General features: G+C 45.4%; 2 protein-coding genes and 1 long non-coding RNA gene across 3 annotated transcripts; all 3 read left to right on the top strand.

The window, feature by feature from the left end:
- The first annotated feature begins 128 nt into the window (after positions 1 to 128).
- atp1b1b (ATPase Na+/K+ transporting subunit beta 1b) lies at positions 129 to 4,125 on the top strand. The gene is made up of 6 exons (XM_024265250.2): positions 129 to 300; positions 1,288 to 1,416; positions 2,217 to 2,372; positions 2,448 to 2,632; positions 2,705 to 2,788; positions 2,866 to 4,125. Exons 1-6 carry the CDS (start codon positions 210 to 212, stop codon positions 3,124 to 3,126), a joined length of 906 nt encoding a protein of 301 aa, XP_024121018.1. The 5' UTR covers positions 129 to 209; the 3' UTR covers positions 3,127 to 4,125.
- Positions 4,126 to 10,164: 6,039 nt separating this feature from the next.
- LOC118599894 lies at positions 10,165 to 11,954 on the top strand. The gene is made up of 3 exons (XR_004949434.1): positions 10,165 to 10,340; positions 11,308 to 11,388; positions 11,793 to 11,954. It is a non-coding gene; the product is annotated as an uncharacterized LOC118599894 (long non-coding RNA).
- A 1,139-nt stretch (positions 11,955 to 13,093) lies between these two features.
- Positions 13,094 to 15,242, top strand: LOC112142010 (cyclic nucleotide-gated channel cone photoreceptor subunit alpha). Its single transcript, XM_024265244.2, has 4 exons — positions 13,094 to 13,344; positions 13,434 to 13,535; positions 13,611 to 13,717; positions 13,794 to 15,242. The coding sequence occupies exons 1-4, from the start codon at positions 13,094 to 13,096 to the stop codon at positions 15,149 to 15,151; spliced, it is 1,818 nt and encodes a 605-aa protein (XP_024121012.2). The 3' UTR covers positions 15,152 to 15,242.
- Positions 15,243 to 17,486: the final 2,244 nt, after the last annotated feature.

Below are 17,486 nucleotides of genomic sequence, written 5' to 3'. Positions count from 1 at the left end.
TATGTTTCTATATGCTCTTCGCTCCTTCTGCTGACGTCAGAGACACGCACGCCCTCCCCGCGCCGTGATTGGCCGCGGCCCGGGTGGGCGGGGCCAGCTCCGGAGCGCTCATAAAAGGGAGCCGCGGAGCAGCGTGATCCCGGTGCCCCTGCCACGAGCCGGACTAGCGCGCGGACCCACGCACGGACCCACGCACGGACACAGTCAGCATGCCCGCGAACAAGGACGATGGCGGCTGGAAGAAGTTCCTGTGGAACTCGGAGAAGGGGGAGCTGATGGGCCGGACCGGCAGCAGCTGGTGTGAGTCTGGGACCCCGCACACACGCACGCTCGCACACGCGCACACTAGCCCCCTCCCTCCCTCCGGGAGAGAGCGCGCGGCTCGTGTTTCGTGCCACCTGTTTGATTTGACTTTGCTGCAGTCAGGCTCTGCTCTGCGCACGCTCGGCTCGTTGAGGCGCACGCGCGCGGTTATTGTGGGGCCCCCACGCGGGGGACGGGCGCACGCGCCGCGCCGTGCCGTGAAGGGGTTAAAACTGCATCACGGTCCAAGGTGAGCGAAGGTGACGGGCCGGCGCGTGCACGCCCGTCGCCCCGCGTCCGCGCCTGGTCACGTGCGCCCGTAATAAAAGGAACAATACAACTCATTAACTCGCGCGACCTTTCTTCTCCCGTTCCCCGCAGCGGCTCTGCGCATGCGCCAGCGGCCGCCGCGCGGGAGGGGGACACCTGGGTGACGCGGTGACGGGCACGCGGCGTTCCAGGTGTCCTTTTGGAAGGTCACCTGAAGGTGGGAGGGGTGGCACGCGCACCTGAGCGGCTGTGAGAGTGACCTGGTCCAGATGTTCTCATCTGGAGCCCCTCCCACCTCCAGCTGCTGGGAGTGACGGCGGCGCTGCGGCGGCCGGTTTGGGTTTCAGTCAGATCATGTTTGTCCTGCTGCAGCCCCACACCCCCCTCATGGTGCAGCTCTGCAGGTGTGGTGTCACCTGGTCCGGTTCTGGTCCGGTTCTGGCCCGGTTCAGTGTTTAATGTTTAAGGTGACGGTCGTAAAGCTTTTATGGATGCTGCCTGTCCGCCGTTGCGTAACATTTATCAGAGGTTGCTCAACAAGCCCCGCCTCCCCCTCCAGGACATGTTTATCATAAACACGCCGGCTTTCCGTCCATTTTCCGGACAGATTGCTGCGATGACCTTGCAGATAGCGGCGCGTTTGTGCTGCTCCTTGGCGGCGTTGACGAATGTTTGCACAGCACTATTGACCCGTTGTGTTTCTGTCCCCCCCAGTCAAAATCACGCTCTTCTATGTGGTCTTCTACGGCTGCCTGGCCGGCGTCTTCATCGGCACCATCCAGGCCATGCTGCTCACCCTCAACGACTTCAAGCCCACCTGGCAGGACCGAGTGGCGCCCCCTGGTAAGGAGGACCCCCGCGCCCCGGCGGGCTGGGTTTGTTTACTAAAGTTCTGGGTTGAAACTCCTGAGAGGATCGAGTGAACTTCTGTCTGAAACTGGAGGACGGGTTCCAGTAACCGGATCCAGCGGCTGGAGGATCAGACGTTTCCTCTCTGCTGACGCCGTGGATCGTTTTTCAGACGTCTGAAGGATAATGGAGATGTGGATCCTGAAATCAGACACCCGGTTCCGATGAAGACCTTGATGCTTCTCCACAGAAGCTGGATGTTTTGGGGTTTTTTCTGCTGAACTGTTTTGAAGGTTGTTCTAAAGGTCGTCCAAATGACCTCTAAGAGTTCCGGTAATGAATAAGCCATACACTCAAGATCAAAGACTGACTCTCCGTTTGTTGTCCTTTTGCCCTTCTCTGAGAACCACTTGGGTTTGTGGTGGGCGGGGCCACGTTCACGCCCCACCCACTGACAGTCTAATTGCTGTTCAAGTGTCTTGACGAATTCAACTAACTGAGCTCTATGCCGATGACTACAGTTCTTATATCGCAGATTGGTGTTGTAGAACACATCCAGTAGAAATCCTCCATTAGCTGGTGTAGGTTTGAGTTTTCCAAACTTGAATTGTTTAGTTAAATTCCTGGTTTGTAATAATTGTGGTCGATTGCTACAAACTACTGTTGATGGAATGTTCCCTCAAAGTCACTAACAGAGTGTCTGATCTGTTACTACTGTTTGACAAATTTCATTCATGGCTTTAATTTGCCCCAAAAGCTGAAACAGACTCTTAACAGAACGGTTGTCCTTGCAGGCCTGTCGCACACCCCCAAGGTAGACAAGGCCGAGGTGTCCTACAGCATCAACAGCTATGAGACCTACATGCCTTTCACCAAAGCCCTGAGGGAGTTTGTGTCCCAGTATGACGACGCCAACCAGGGGGACCAATCCAAATTTGACGACTGTGGACGTAAGTACAGCTTCAATGTTTCTCCTGGTATCTGGAGGGACCCCGACCGGGCTAACCACCCTCTACTCCCTCCAGAGGAACCGGCAGAGTACAAGCTCCGAGGGGATCTGGATGACAACGCTGGTGTTAGGAAAGCGTGTCGCTTCTCCAGGAAGTGGCTAGGCCCCTGTTCCGGTTTAGAGGATGAATCCTTCGGTTTCAAAGAGGGCAAACCCTGCATCATTGTGAAGCTTAACAGGATCGTCAACTTCCGTCCAAGGGTGAGTTGTACTCCGGGGGTCCAGGAAGTCTCTGTAGTCTAAAAGTGTATCTAATGCGCTTCATGTGTCCAGCCTCCCAGCTCCAACGACAGCATCCCTCCAGAGGCCGCCCCGAAGGTGCAGCCCAATGTGATCCCCCTCTTCTGTACCAACAAGGTACGCCGCTTGACTCCCGTCCGGTCTCCCCTCCGACTCTGGTACTGTTCTCTCAACGCTCACGTTTGTCTTCACAGAGAGAGGAGGATGCCGGCAAGATCGGCGAGATCAAGTACTACGGCATTGGCGGCGGCTTCCCGCTGCAGTACTACCCGTACTACGGGAAGCGGCTGCACCCCCAGTACCTGCAGCCCCTGGTGGCGGTGCAGTTCGCCAACCTGACCCAGAACGAGGAGCTCCGCATCGAGTGCAAAGTGTTCGGGGAGAACATCGACTACAACGAGAAGGACCGCTACCAGGGACGCTTTGACCTGAAGATCACCATCAACAACGTATGATAGCGGCGCCTCCCTGACGCCCCCACCCCCACCCCGGCAGAAGACATCAGTGAGGGGTCGTCACGGTCTCGTCCATCGCCACTAGTCTTGAATGAACCTCCATCCGGGGGCCGTCGTAACCGCGTTCATCACTAGCTTCAACACCTCCTCCTAGCCTTAGACGAAGATTTAGAGCAAAATTAGCAATACAGGCCCAGCCACATATTTATTTAGCCGCAAATTACTTTCCCACAAGCCACAGGACATCGTACGGCGGGGTGTCCCATCGCCGTCCCCCACCGCCGCTGCCGCCGCCTCGTGCTTTGCCTCCTCCCGTCTCTGCTTCGGCGCTTCGTGTGCTTGCCTCCAGAACGATGCGCACTCCTGTTCACGCTGCGAGGAAACGGCTACACTCCAGGAAGCGTTGCTCCTCTTTCTTTTCTTTAATCACTGAAACGTGTGAAGGGTTTTCTCTCCGTTTTAATCTTTGCCTTGAATGTAGACCGGCGTTCGGCCCGTCGGGACGCTCGGTCCCGTTTGAAGAGGCGACGGTGCTGTCTTATGTTTTGACTTCATTTGTTTTATTTTTTTTGCTGGATTTGTCTCAGCGTCGTGGTGTAACTGAATGTTTTAACCATCTGAAGACGGTGGAAGAATTTTATATTTATGCAGATGTACATTTTGTTTCTTTGCAGAATATTGTAATGTATAAATGCAATACCAAAGTGAGTCGAAGAGCGTCTATTAAAAAGCAATGCAGTACTCCGAAAGTGCTCAAGCGTCTTGCCTTGTCAGTGGTTATCTTTGGATCCATGCCTGACGTAGTTAGTAGACTGAACTAGTGACCTGTAGGTGAACTCCGACTGGAGGTCGAGTTCTCGCAGTCGATCGATGAAAATACCACGTAGGAGATCCCGACGATGTAAGATGCTCAACTTTGAATCTTAAGACCTTTCATCCGTTCACACCTTTGTCATTTCATCGAAGATGGAAACGAATAAAGTTAAAGTGAACCTTAAACTTTTGTCTGGCTTCTCTGTTCTCACAGGAACAAAGGCGACCTTTGTGCACTTCTAGGGGCTTTTGATCTTTTATTTATCAAAAGGAAATAAAAACAGACCTAATGACTTGTTTAGAGATTTGATAAAATTTGACGATCTTATCATTGAACCTCAAAGGAGTTTAGATACTTTGATGAGCCTAAAGAACTGCAGTAGTCTCAAACAATTTTCATTTTTTTTGCTTTTGAAGTCGCACTTTTCCCTCCAAATAACCAAAACCAGCTCGTCTCTGGTCCAGGCTCTCTTTGGTTATCCTCCAAGAACTTTTGTTCTTGTTCTTTAAAGATTGAGTCAAAAGTTTGACTTAACTAAAGGGAGTAAACAAATGTAGTAGTTAGTCACCTAACTACTGGAGTTTTAAAACTTTAACTTGAACTTGACATGGAACCAGAGTCCAAATCTGGAGACTTCCTGAGTTTTGGATCTCCGTCTATCAGTTTTCTCAACCCGCTTTATCCCTTTCAGAGTCCATAGGGTTCTCTGGGCTCGTCCCGGCCTCTGATGACCATAGGCGGGTACACCCTGGACGGGTCGGCAGTGTGTGGCAGGGCGAGTTTTGGACTCAGGTGTAAAAGCTCAGTCCTCTGTACCTCGGGCTTTCCAGCGGATGTCGACCAGAGGATCGTAGCTCTCTTACGTTTCCACACTTTCCGAACGGAGTTCTTCAGTCCCCGGACTGTGGGGTTCCCTTTTTTTTATTTTCAAGAATTTCCTAAATTTGTAAAGATTTCCTCTTCCCTTATCTGTGATGTTCAGATACATCAACAGACTGATGTCTTACAGGAGGTTTTGTCGAGTTTTTTTACTCCAGTTTGTCGATTTAGAAGGTTGTTGCTTCGGTTTCTCAAACGGGAGAAAAGTTTGAGGAAGGACTTGGAATGGAGCTGGAGAAACCTCGAACAGAGCTGCATTGTTTTAGCGGCTGTGTTGGCTTTTTGTTAGGCCTCTTTTGGTGGACTCGAACGTACGGCGGCAAATGAAACCGAGTCTGTATTGTTCTTCAGGAAGTCCCGTCGCGCTTATTTCTGGTTCTTCTGAAACGTTCTCAATGAGGGCTGTGTGCTGGCTCGCTGTGACTCACAGAAGTCCAACAGATGTCCACTTTGTCGGACCATCAAGGGGACCCCAAAGGGTCAGATAGAACACCCTTTGACTCATCGTCTCTTGTTCAGAAGCTGGAATGGGAGGACCAGCCGGGTCTCCTTTGAGCTGCAGTTTGGTGAGACGCTCAGTAGATGTCAGTAGAAACACACTGATCTGAGCCTGAAGGTTCTACTGAGAACTGATACAAACACCCAAAGGTTCACAAAGATCCTACAAGCCTTCAGCTCCTGTAGACTTCAGAGGATTGTACTGTTCTCATGCTGGGGTTCAAAGAGAAGGTTGGAGGTTCAACTCCAGTCTCTTCTTTTTCCCTAATGTCTTTCATGAACCTGGTGTCACTTGTACTCTAACTTTGATTATTTTTCAGTGTTATTGTTGGATGGTTTGGTTGGCGAGGCACTGGCCCAGACCTAGATCCAGAGTTCAATTCCCAGGGTCTATAGGAGTTCAGTAGAAGTCTAGATTGACCTGACAGAATGAATAAATGAAAGTCTTTATACTCTGATCTCTGTCGTAGATTTTGTTACGTCACAGATACAGAATCTACTTTCATTCACGCGGTTCTTATCGCAACAGCTGTCAAAAACGTATGGCCTCCTGGCAGAGACACACCTGTCTGAGCTCATCAGTCTGTATTTATAACATCCAAGAGGAAATAGCCACACCCACAAGACCAGTGGGCATAATCACACATTAATCTGTAAGGACTGTGGGGCCAGAATCTTAAGGCTACTGCATACATTTGAATAAGACTTGTTCCTTGTTTGTCCCTTTGGATTAATCCATCCACTAAATGCTGATCTACATCATGAAGAGTCATAGGATGAATCTATTTCTGCATTATTTACATCTGGATTACATTTTTATTGATTTAATCTCATGTATTCATTTCCTACATTCCTTTTGATAAAGTACTACACTTGAACTGTGTTTCATACTTGAGCATAAGTAGAGTAAGTATACTTTAGCTCAGGGGGGTTAAGTCAATCACACAAGGGACCAAAATCCAAAACACATCTTAGTTCACAGGCCGAACAGGAGAAACATTTATTGAACACTCTAAAACTACATTTTAAAACTTTTAAACCGTAACTTTTTAATAAATATAAACTAGATATATAGCATTACCTGTGATAATGCTAGCACGAATGCTGTAAGATGCTAGTGGTGATGGCTAAAAAGCTGAAATTGATAGCTGAAAATGTTGAAACTGATAGCCAGCTAAAATATTAGCTAACTGCCAAATTAGCTTAAAACAGAAACGAAAAACTTAGGTTAGCTAAAGCTAGCATGTAGTTTAAAAAATAGCTCGACTTCACAATAGCCTAAAAAACAACAAAAAAGCCTAAGTTGGCCAAAACAGTTAGTATGTAGCTGAAATATTAGCTAAACTCCAAAATAGTTCATAAAGCTATCGGAATGGCCATTTTTAAAACTTTAAAACCGTAACTTTTTAACATAATTATGAGTAATAAAAAGGCAGGAATATTATTCCAGAGTAAATCAACTTAAACCTTAAATAACTTTCAATATTTTACTCTCCATAAAAATATATTTTGTCAAAACGATTCAAGTTAGAAATGAGAGCAAGATAACATCGGGTCACCAATAACAACAAAATAAAATGATCTGGAGGGCCGGATCCGGCCCTCGGGCCTTGACTTTGACACATGTTCTATGTACATGTAGTATAGTAATTATAATTGGCTGAATATTTCTTCAGATTAAGCCCAAAACTACACATAGACAGCATATAAAAAGTAAGCTGCCTCCCTTTTACTGTAAATGAAGTATACATGTAGTACACTTAGATATACGACTTTTTAAAGGTTCCACTGTCACAAGACAATTTCATTTCTTCAAGCCCTGGACTTCTCTGGATTTCACTTTCTAGAATTTACTGGTGAAAGTCTTGATTCATTTTGAAGGATTAAAGAGGTTTGATGACAGCAGTTCATATATGTATACGTGTGAAAGGATTTAACATAAACTTAGAATATTTCTGATGTCATTAACACCAGGATCCCCAAAGACAGATGTAGACATTCAGTTATTATCCTCTAAACTCTGAATCTTTATTGATTCTTCTTGTTTTGAAGTAAAACTGAAGTTTCTCATTAGACTAACCTTCTTTTTCATGAAAATACTGTCATTAAATGTACAAGTTTTGATTTGAATACTTATCTTAAAACGAAAAGGGAAAAGTCCTACAGACAGTTTGTTTTGGAAGAAGACATCCTCTTTGGTGACTTTGACAGATAGTTGTGCCAATGACTGACGTTTCCTTCAGAAACCAGGCGCTCTGCATGAAAACATCAGCTGAGAGCCACGCCCCGATCTAACTGGGCGGGGCCCTTCTGAGGAGTCCATGGAACCCCACATCCAAGCCAACCCCTCCACCAGAACTCACCAGAACTCAGCAGACCTCAGCCGCTCAAAGCGACCTGGACCCAGATTTCAGCTAGAGGGGAGGATACCAGGGACCCAGGAAGGAGGAGCCAATTCAGAGTTGGACACACCCACCACTGCAGCAAACTTGTGAAGAACATACACTGTGTTCTCATGATGATGAAACGTTTTTCTTCTTCCTGTTGAAAACTGAAATACTTCAACTGGAAAATGTTGAACTATTTGAAACGTTTGCATGGAGTGAGTGATCGATGGACATCCTTCTCGCCTGCGGGGGGCGCCGCGGCGTGCTCTTGTGCTCAGCTGCTGGATTGCTGAACCAGTTCCAGGAAAACTGCAGCGTTGATGACAGCAGTTCTGCTGTTTTCTGCATTTTTCTCAGAAGAATGACAAACGTGACCCCCCCCTCGTGAAACCTGAGAGGTCAGGGAGAGTCTCAGACACGCCCGTCTGCTGCAGCAGAGCGAGGTCATCAAGGTCATCGGATATGAGGGCGTGAAATCGGCCTCTGACTGGATTTGATCTGTTTGTTTTTATATGTATGTATTTCAGCGCGGCGTTCCCTCAGGAGGACGGTCACAGCTGACACGGAGGCTCCAGCGGCTTTAATTGGCGCTCCACGCTCTGTCAGCATGTCCCTAACAATCACAGCTCGGGGAATTCGCCCTCATGATCTGCTGAGGCTGGACTTCCAACCAGCACCCTTTGAGAGATGAAGCAGCAGCACATGTTAAAAAGCATGAAAAACCAGAAGAGCTGCATTACCTGTGATAACGTGTATATATGTGAGTGCTTTTTGCTGAAAGTAGTTGCTAAAGACGCTGAAGCTTATTGGTGAAAATGCAAAAGCTGTTTGTAAAATGTTAAATTTGCTAAAAGGCTGAAAATGTTCCTAGAGAACCATGAAAGAGCGCCGAAGTTGACCTAAATTTCTGAAAACTTTGTAATGAAATTGCTTAAAAATTGCAAATATGTGCCAATTTAGCAAAAATATTTACCGTGTTGCTCAAGTATGAGCAAAACTCCAATTTAGCCCAAAAACTGAAGTAGATAATAAGCCAAAAAAGCTGCTTAAATACTAGCAAAACTCCAAAATAGCCTACAAGTCCTCAGTGGAATAAATAAGTCAAAAATGTTAGCATGTTGCTAAAATAAAAGCTAAACTAAAAATTAGACAGTAAAAATCTCAGTAGATAATAAGTTAGCCAAAAATGTTAGCATGTTGCTAAAATACTAGATAAAAGCCAAAAAAACTCAGTAGATGCCAAATTAGCCAAAAAAGCTAGCTCATGTCAGCTAGCTACATTCAAAAAAGCCTTAAATTCCTCAGTAAAGTGTATGAGTCAAAAACATTAGCATGTTGCTAAAATAGAAGATAAACTCTAAATCAGCCTAGAAAACTCAGTAAATAACAAATTACCAGAAACATTAGCATGTTGTAAAAATATTAGCTAAACTCCAATTTAGCATAAAAACTCTCAGATGTCAAATTAGCCCAAAAATCTAGCTTGTTGCTTAAATACTAGCTAAAATCCATAATTGCCTTAAATACCTCGATAAACTAAATTATTGTTATTCTTTTAATTACTATAAAAGATGAAAACATAGCCCATGAATAAATATAAAGTCTTGTTGCTCAACTACTTCACTTTTTGACATTTGAAAACTTTCTCATTCATTTACTGTGAGTCAGATTTTGCTCAAGAATTAAAAAAACTATAAAGTTTTTGAATACCATAAATACAAACAGAAATGTCCTGAAGGAGCTGAACGTTTTAATACCAGGATTGCTGAAATCGCTGAACGTTTCCTAAACATTCACATGATAAAAGTCAGTTCATTCAGGTCGGAAACGGCAGAAAAGGCGGGAAAACTAACACTCACTTTGGAAGAAATCTGTCCAAAGATCGGATTCATGGTCAAAAAGTTATAGAATCATAATATTTATTGATGTCAAGACTTTTATTTTGTTAAATAAATCACAAATGCTCCACTTTTGTTTTTACATTAAAGACATTTAAAAATTGTGTTGGTTTTGGAGCTAAGTGGTTCCAAAAAACTGAAATTTAAAAAAATAAAGTTCCCTCCTTCTTCATGTTTGCATTCAAGGGTCAAACCTGCTTTAGTCCTTTTGGGGTCACGGGGTCATAGTCAACACTCACTTGATCATCCACCAAGTCTATGTAGCCCCTCCCCCTTTAGGAGAGGCTCCACCCCCTTATTTAAAAGTGGGTTATTTTCCGTTTAGCATTTTAACTTCTCATGTTTTGGTAAATTTGTTCTCCTGAGATCAAAGATGAGCGTAAGGTTCTGCAGAACTTTGGGTTCTGCAGGATCCTCCTTCCTGGGGATCCACTCAGAGATCAGGAAGATTATCCACAGCTGAAGAGGATTGCCTCCGTCCTGGAGGAGCAGTGGGAGGAGCCTGATGGTTCAGCGTCTTAAGAGGATTTCCTCCAGCAGGAGGAAACACAAACGCTCCTGCTGGCCCTCTGAAGACTTCTGGAACCGTCATGATGCAGAAACTCCTCCCTGATTGATCTCCTCGTCGCCGGGTGGATGACGAGCAGCAGGATCTGAGCCTCCTGCATGACCACAGCCTCCTCCTTCCGTCACTTCTCCGGAGCTTCTCCTCGTCTGCTCGTCGTCGCTCTCTCTCAGGTACAGAGAAGGTCTCAGCCGGTCACGTTGAGCTGCAGCTCTGCTTTAGGTAATCTAGAGGAGATGAAGGAGCCCTAATGAGATAAACACAGAGGCGTGGAGCCGACGCCTGACTCGCAGCGGCTCTGAACTCTGAGCGCTCCAGACGGCGGGTCAGAAATCACAGAAATGATCTGGTCGGGATGAGAAGTTCCTCTTAGACCCAACAGACACTTTGGAGAGGGAAGCCCGGAGGAGGTGAGGAGGACAATCGTTCTTTTGAGGCCCTCACAAGCTCTCCAAACCGAAGAACCATCTGAAGGTCTGAGGGGAACCAAACAGGACCAGTTATGTGAAGCTACATGTGTTCACACTGGACCAGCAGGGAGGGGCTTCTTCTTCTTGTTTTTCTGTTGTTTAACAGCCTGTGTCCTCCGCCTGCAGTTGGTGGAGGTTTGGTGAGAAATGTCGTAGCGGTACAAATCTCTGATCCGATACATGAAAGACCTATTTCAAACGTCTGTGAACGCGTCACTGTCGGATCCGAGTCCCTGATTGGTCAAAGCTCCATATAGCTTAGCTCTCAGTGGTCGCACGTTTCAAACGTAGAGCCTGAAAACGGTCTTGAAAATGTGCATCAATGCAGGGCTGGCCCCATCTGACAAAACCAACAAATGGTAAACCAATAAACGTTTTGAAAATGAAGAAATGCCATTTCTAAATCATTTTAATTGTGTCACAGAATGAGCGGTGTTGGAGAAGAAAATGAGAAAGCCATTTGGAGAATCGCTTTTTCATTTTCTTTAAGAGACAAGTGTTGCAGGTACATTGTGAAAATGAAAAAGCATTTCCAGTCTTGACTTTTATTTTGAATTATGAGTCTCAAAGGCTTCCGTACATCAGAACCTCTGAAGGTTTGAAACGACCTCGAGTTGTTCAGATGATGAGCTGTTAACAGAATGTTTGGTTTGGATTTGTCTGCGTCCAGACCGGCCGTCACCATGAACCACATGAGGAGCAGAGTCGGCCCCTCGGAGCCAGGAGCTCCAGGGACGAACGGCAGGAGCAGGTGAGCTGCACGCCACACCCTCACCTGGAGGCTGGTTCCTAGAGAAAACGAGGAAATCCAAGTTTGATTCAGTCAAAGAAATGAGTCTCCTGTCAGTTTTCCAGAGTAGTTGGATCCTCTTTGGGCTTTTGGGGATGAGATTGTGGACAATCCTTTTAAATTTGGTCGATTTTGTTGCATTTTCCTTTAATGAAACTGAAAACGTTAATAAAAAACAAAAACTCAATAAGTGTTTAATCAAACTTTAGACAGATCAGACTCCAAACATGGAAGTTGTCTGAATAGTGTGGTGAGGTCATCTCTGAAAGCTCTTCCTTAGTTTCTGTGGACGTTTGATCAGAACATAGATGATGAGTTTATTGTTAGTTATTCCGTACTCACCGTGAACTCTCTTCCTCTGACAGAGACGACCGTCAGTCTGCATCTGCAAACACCAACAACAGCAACAACAACGACGGGTGAGCAGCGGTTCTGGTTCTGGGATCGGTTCTGTCTGGACTACCGTTCTGAGAGGAAAGGCTCCGACGTTTAATGAAACGAAGCAATTACCAATTTATCTATGGTTTTATTTTGAAATGTAATTAAATGAAGAAAAATCCGACTGATTTCAAAATAAGAAACGACGTCCAGACATTTTAGTTGTTCTTCTGAAAGATTTCCTTCAGTCGCTCCAAGAAACTTGAAGTGTTCATATTTTGAAGCCCAATGAAGCAGTTTTCTTTGTGATTTTGGGCTATATAAATAGAATTGAAGTGAAGTAAAAACAAAGAATTCTGAGACTGCATTAGTAAATGAAGAAGTTAATGAAACATTTCACGAATTAAAAACTACAGATAGGAATCGTTTTAGTCTGTGAAACTGAAGCTCAGCAGCGATCCACTTTCATTATTTAAAGAGTTTATCTGCTTAAAAACGTCCCTCTTTCAGTGTGTTGTGCTTTTATTCCTCCTGTGGAGTAAACACCTCATTGCATGTTAAACTCTTCTGGATTTCAGTGTTTGACCTGCGTTTCACTGTTTGGGAGCAACTAAACACTAAGAATCATATGAGGAAAATAAACCCGGAAAAGTTCGTTAAAATTAACCTTTATGGGATAAATAATGTAATCTTAGCTGTTTACACACAAGTATCGTACTTATTTATGCTTTAAAAATGTTTCTGTTTAAGATTTTATTATTTTAGAAGGAGTTTTCTTTGACAGAAACACTTTATAATCTTTAGATTCACCTCCACGACCCTTCATGGACCCGGACAACCCAAAAGTTTGCAGTAACCAGATGAGTCAACCCCTGTATTGACAAAAGCGTTTTCAGCTTTTATTACCAATTTATCAGTATTGATTGAATCAAGTCATTAGATATTGTTTTCCAGTTTCAGCCAATTATTTACTGTTAGAACTCTACTGGTAAAAAAAGCTAAAACTTACTATCATCCAGTCAATGCTCAAGTATCACAACAGCACAACTTTCTGTAAGTTGTGAACTCTCTTTAAAGTCAATGGACGAGTTTCAAGTAGGGTCATCAAATAAGACCTAAACAACACCGTCACCCTAAAAACTGCCCTTCCAGGTGAAATCCCCCTCCTGAAGCTTCTTCAAAAGTAAAACGTCTCTCAAGCCCTAGAAACAATGAGCAGCAACAGCGCTATGACCCGTCCAGCCTGGCTTGGTTCTCAGTTTGTTTGATTAAGTCTTTGTTTAATGACATGAACAAAGACAGCAATGAATCAGTGAAGACTTCTGTCTTTGTTAACATTTACAGAAAAAAAGATGAGAAGAAGGACGAGAAGAAGGACGAGAAGAAAGAAGAGAAGAAAGATGAAAAGAAGGACGAGAAGAAAGACGAGAAGAAAGACGAGAAGAAAGACAAGAAGAAAGATGAGAAGAAAGACGAGAAGAAGGATGACAAGAAAGACGACAAGAAGGATGCAAAAAAGGACGACAAAAAAGAGCAGCCGTAAGTAACGAGATCAGAACAGGAGCTGAAGGACGATGTCACGTCGGTTTGTTGAGGCCATCCGCAGAAAACCCCGTCTCTCCATGCAGGAAGGAGGTGTGGATCATGGATCCCGCCACAGATTTGTACTACCGCTGGCTCTCTGCATTAGCAATCCCAGTCTTCTACAACCTCATGCTGCTCGTGGCGCGGTGAGTTTACGTTCTCATGATGATATTCATTTGCTTTGATTCCGGTTCTGATTCTCCTGGTTCACCTCCTCACAGGGCCTGTTTCAACGAGCTGCAGGTCAACTACACAACCCTGTGGCTGGTCCTGGACTACAGCTCCGACGTCTTCTACTACATCGACACGTTTGTGAGAGCCAGAACCGGTAAGTGCTGGTCTCCTTTGGCCTGATCGTTAACCATCAAAGGAGCAGTTGGTAACGACAGTCTAACCGCCAACAGGTTTCCTGGAGCAAGGCCTGCTTGTGAGAGACGCAAAGCTCTTGAAGGAAAAGTACATGACGACGCGGCAGTTCAAGTTTGACGTCATCTCAATCTTGCCGACAGACGTCGTTTTCTTCTTCATCGGGATCAACAACCCGGAGTGGAGGTTCAACCGGCTTTTGCGGCTGCCCCGACTCTTTGAGTTCTTCGACCGCACGGAAACTCGAACCAACTTTCCGAACATCTTCCGAATTGCCAACCTCGTCGGGTACATCATCATCATCATCCACTGGAACGCCTGCCTCTACTTCGCCGTCTCCAAGGTCCTCGGCTTCGGCTCAGATACGTGGGTGTACCCGGCCTTAACCGGTCCCAAGTTTTCACGCTTGGCCATCCAGTACATCTACTGCTTCTACTGGTCCACCCTCACCTTGACCACTATAGGTGAGACTCCGCCCCCCGTCAGAGACATTGAATACTTTTTCGTGGTTGCCGATTTCCTCACGGGAGTCCTCATCTTCGCTACGATCGTCGGCAATGTCGGTGCCATGATTTCCAACATGGGCGCCGCTCGCGTGGAGTTCCAGGCCAAGATCGACTCCATCAAGCAGTACATGCATTTCCGTAAAGTCACCAAGGACCTGGAGGCCAGAGTGGTGAAGTGGTTCGACTACCTGTGGACTGAGGAGAAGACCTGTGACGAGAAGCAGGTGCTGAAAAACCTCCCGGACAAGCTGAAGGCTGAGATCGCCATCAACGTCCACCTGGAGACCCTGAGCAAAGTCCGCATCTTTCAGGACTGCGAAGCGGGTCTGCTCATTGAGTTAGTCCTGAAACTTCAGCCTCAGGTCTTCAGCCCCGGGGACTACATTTGCAAGAAGGGAGACATCGGCCGAGAAATGTACATCATCAAAGAAGGAAAGTTGGCCGTAGTGGCAGACGATGGAGTCACCCAGTTTGTGGTCCTGAGCGACGGAGCCTACTTTGGAGAAATCAGCATTCTCGGAATCAAGGGAAGCAAGGCGGGAAACCGGAGAACGGCCAACATCCGAAGCGTCGGCTACTCCGACCTGTTTGCCCTCTCCAAAGACGACTTGATGGAGGCGCTAACAGAGTATCCTGATGCCAAGTACGCTCTGGAGGAGAAGGGAAGGGCCATCCTCATGAAAGACAACCTCATTGACGAGAATCTGGTTGCAGCAAGCGACGCCAAGGACTTGGAGAACAAAGTCAACCAGATTGAAGCCAGCGTGGAGGTGATGTCCAACAAGTTCAAGAAGCTGACGACACAGCACGAGTCCTCTCAGCGGAAGCTAAAGCAACGGCTAAGTAACCTGTCCAACCAGGTGAGAACCCTCAGGACTGACGATGAGTGACGAGACATCATCTGCTCAGACGGAAAAGACTGTTCTTTCAAAGAAGCATCTTACGTCTACTCAAAAACTTAACACCAAGGAAAAGAGGGAATGAATTCAGACTGATGTCCAAAGTCTGTTTCTTCCCCTTGGTATCCATCCATCCATCTTCATCTGGGACCGGGTCGTGGGGGCAGCAGTCTAAGCAAAGATGCCCAGACTTCCCTCTCCCCGGTCACTTCCTCCAGCTCCTCTGGGGGGACCCAAGACGTTCCCAGGCCAGCCGAGAAACATAGTCTCTCCAGCGTGTCCTGGGTCTTCCGCGGAGCCTCCACCCAGGCGGAGCAAAAGGAAAAGGTTTACGGAACATAAATTAAGTGTAAAAAAAAGTCAAATTTACCAACTTTTGGACTTTTTACTGTGAATCCCTGAAACTGTAAAACACGACTGAATTTCTGTCGCTTGTTCAAATGTTAATGAAAAAATAAAGTTCTCAGAAAAAAGCGTTGAGACTTTGATCATTTAGGGCAGAGATGGGCAACTCGAGGCCTCGAGGGCTGCAGTGTCTGTATGATTTCTAGATATCCAAGCCCTACTCATGACTGATCACCTGGTTCAGGTGTGTCCAGCCATGTAGACCATGCCAGAGGAAGGTATGTTGGAAAACATGCAGGAATGTGGGCCTCATACCCTGGAGTGGCCCACCCCTGATTTAGGGTCCTACCCAGAAAACAATAAATAAATCATGTCAGAATTTTTATATTGTATCTTAAATCAAACTGAATAAATGAAAATTCTACATATTTTTATGTTTGGGAAAAATCTCAAGCTGCAGCTTCTAGGATTTATTGTGAAATATATTCTATTAATTTCGTTTTATTCTTGAAGGTTAAATTCTCAACCGAGATTGTTTCAAGGCGCTTCAGAAAGAATACATAACGAAATGAACAATTTGGTCATTCTAATGTATTCCAAAGAATACCAGAATGTTTTGATGAATTTCCTTTAGATGATTTTATTGAAGTGAATGTGTTTTCACGCTACGTTCACGCCGCCCTCTGCAGTTCAAGTGACCAGAACCAACCAAGAGTCTCTGTAAACGTGGTTTTCTTCGTTCAGTCGTATTCAGACACGTTTCTACGACCGCTTTCAGGCTCTACGTACAAAACATCTGGCCATTGAGCTTCAACCATCTGGGGATTCTGATTTGGTGTTGAAGTTTGAATGCCGTCGATTCCAGATTAACAGAAGGGTCATGAAGGAGAAATCAATAACTGCAGGTGGAATCACAGGACATGAACTCTTTCATAGGAATAGAGCTGTGAAAGAAAAACCCTAGAGCCAGATTCACCAGATTTGCACCACTCTGACATCTCACACCAGAACCGTTCCAACTGTTGGTACGTATGCTAGAAGAAAAAGCCCCGCCCCCTCCCTACACGTCCAGTGAACTCTGGACTATTCTTGAACATGCGTCACGGTTGTACATTTCTTTAAAGTAGCCTAAATATTTGTCTATTGTTAACGTGGTGGTCTATGAGGATTACACTGAAAGGTTGTAAAGGTTCTTGGTAAAGATTTATGTAATCTTAGTCTGATTATAATAATGTTGAATCATTGGAACAGTTTAGATTACTGGTCTATATCTCAGCTTGGGTTGATGGTTCTTGGCTTTTGTGTAGAGCTTTGAGACGACCTCAGTTTTTTCTTCCTTTAATAATCTGAGTTGATGTGAACGACCGCAGAATCCCAAACATAATCCCACTGCGGGACGATCACCCCGTGGAGGTTATGTCACCATATCAACCGTCCAACTACGACTCTTGGAGAACACAAAAGTTTGTTGAAGTTGTTGGGTTGAACACAAAAACCCTCAACGTGTGTAAATTCAAAAAACAACCAAATAATTGACATACAGCCCATCCCCCCCCCACGCCTAGAGAAAATAAACCCACTGATGTAGTAAAGATTCTTCACACCAGACTGAACGTTTATATTTGGTGTAAAATCCGACCCGGAACAGACTGGATTTTGGAACCAACCCCCAGTGGTCTTAGGTTGAACTGCAAGATGTGGTCCTTCCTTCAAAAAAAGGGAACATAGGGTGGGTTTTTGGCTATGATAAAACAACAAAAAAACAGCACTGATGTGAAGTTATGACAATCCAAGAGGAAATAAAGTTGCAGTTTCATCAAAAGACCACTAGAGGCTGGTTTCAGGAGGAACTGTTTACCCAGTGACTTCCATGATTAAAAATGGAATATATATTCATGTTTTCATTATGTTGTCTTCATCTTTCAATTAGTTTAAATAGAACTTAAACGCGTCTATTTTGGGGGGAGGGGGGGTTCTTTTT

The sequence above is a fragment of the Oryzias melastigma genome, linkage group LG2, assembly GCF_002922805.2.
Source record: "Oryzias melastigma strain HK-1 linkage group LG2, ASM292280v2, whole genome shotgun sequence".
Taxonomy (NCBI): Eukaryota; Metazoa; Chordata; class Actinopteri; order Beloniformes; family Adrianichthyidae; genus Oryzias; species Oryzias melastigma.
This window is presented reverse-complemented; position numbering and strand designations above follow the sequence as displayed.

Excerpts from the sequence above, each read along its gene's own strand:
- atp1b1b (XM_024265250.2), top strand. The coding sequence starts at position 210 with ATGCCCGCGAACAAGGACGATGGCGGCTGGAAGAAGTTCCTGTGGAAC. Across the intron at positions 301-1,287 it reads CCGGACCGGCAGCAGCTGGT|TCAAAATCACGCTCTTCTAT; the intron begins GTGAGTCTGGGA and ends TGTCCCCCCCAG. Across the intron at positions 2,633-2,704 it reads TCGTCAACTTCCGTCCAAGG|CCTCCCAGCTCCAACGACAG; the intron begins GTGAGTTGTACT and ends TCATGTGTCCAG.
- LOC112142010 (XM_024265244.2), top strand. The coding sequence starts at position 13,094 with ATGAACAAAGACAGCAATGAATCAGTGAAGACTTCTGTCTTTGTTAAC. Across the intron at positions 13,536-13,610 it reads CTCATGCTGCTCGTGGCGCG|GGCCTGTTTCAACGAGCTGC; the intron begins GTGAGTTTACGT and ends ACCTCCTCACAG. Across the intron at positions 13,718-13,793 it reads GTTTGTGAGAGCCAGAACCG|GTTTCCTGGAGCAAGGCCTG; the intron begins GTAAGTGCTGGT and ends AACCGCCAACAG.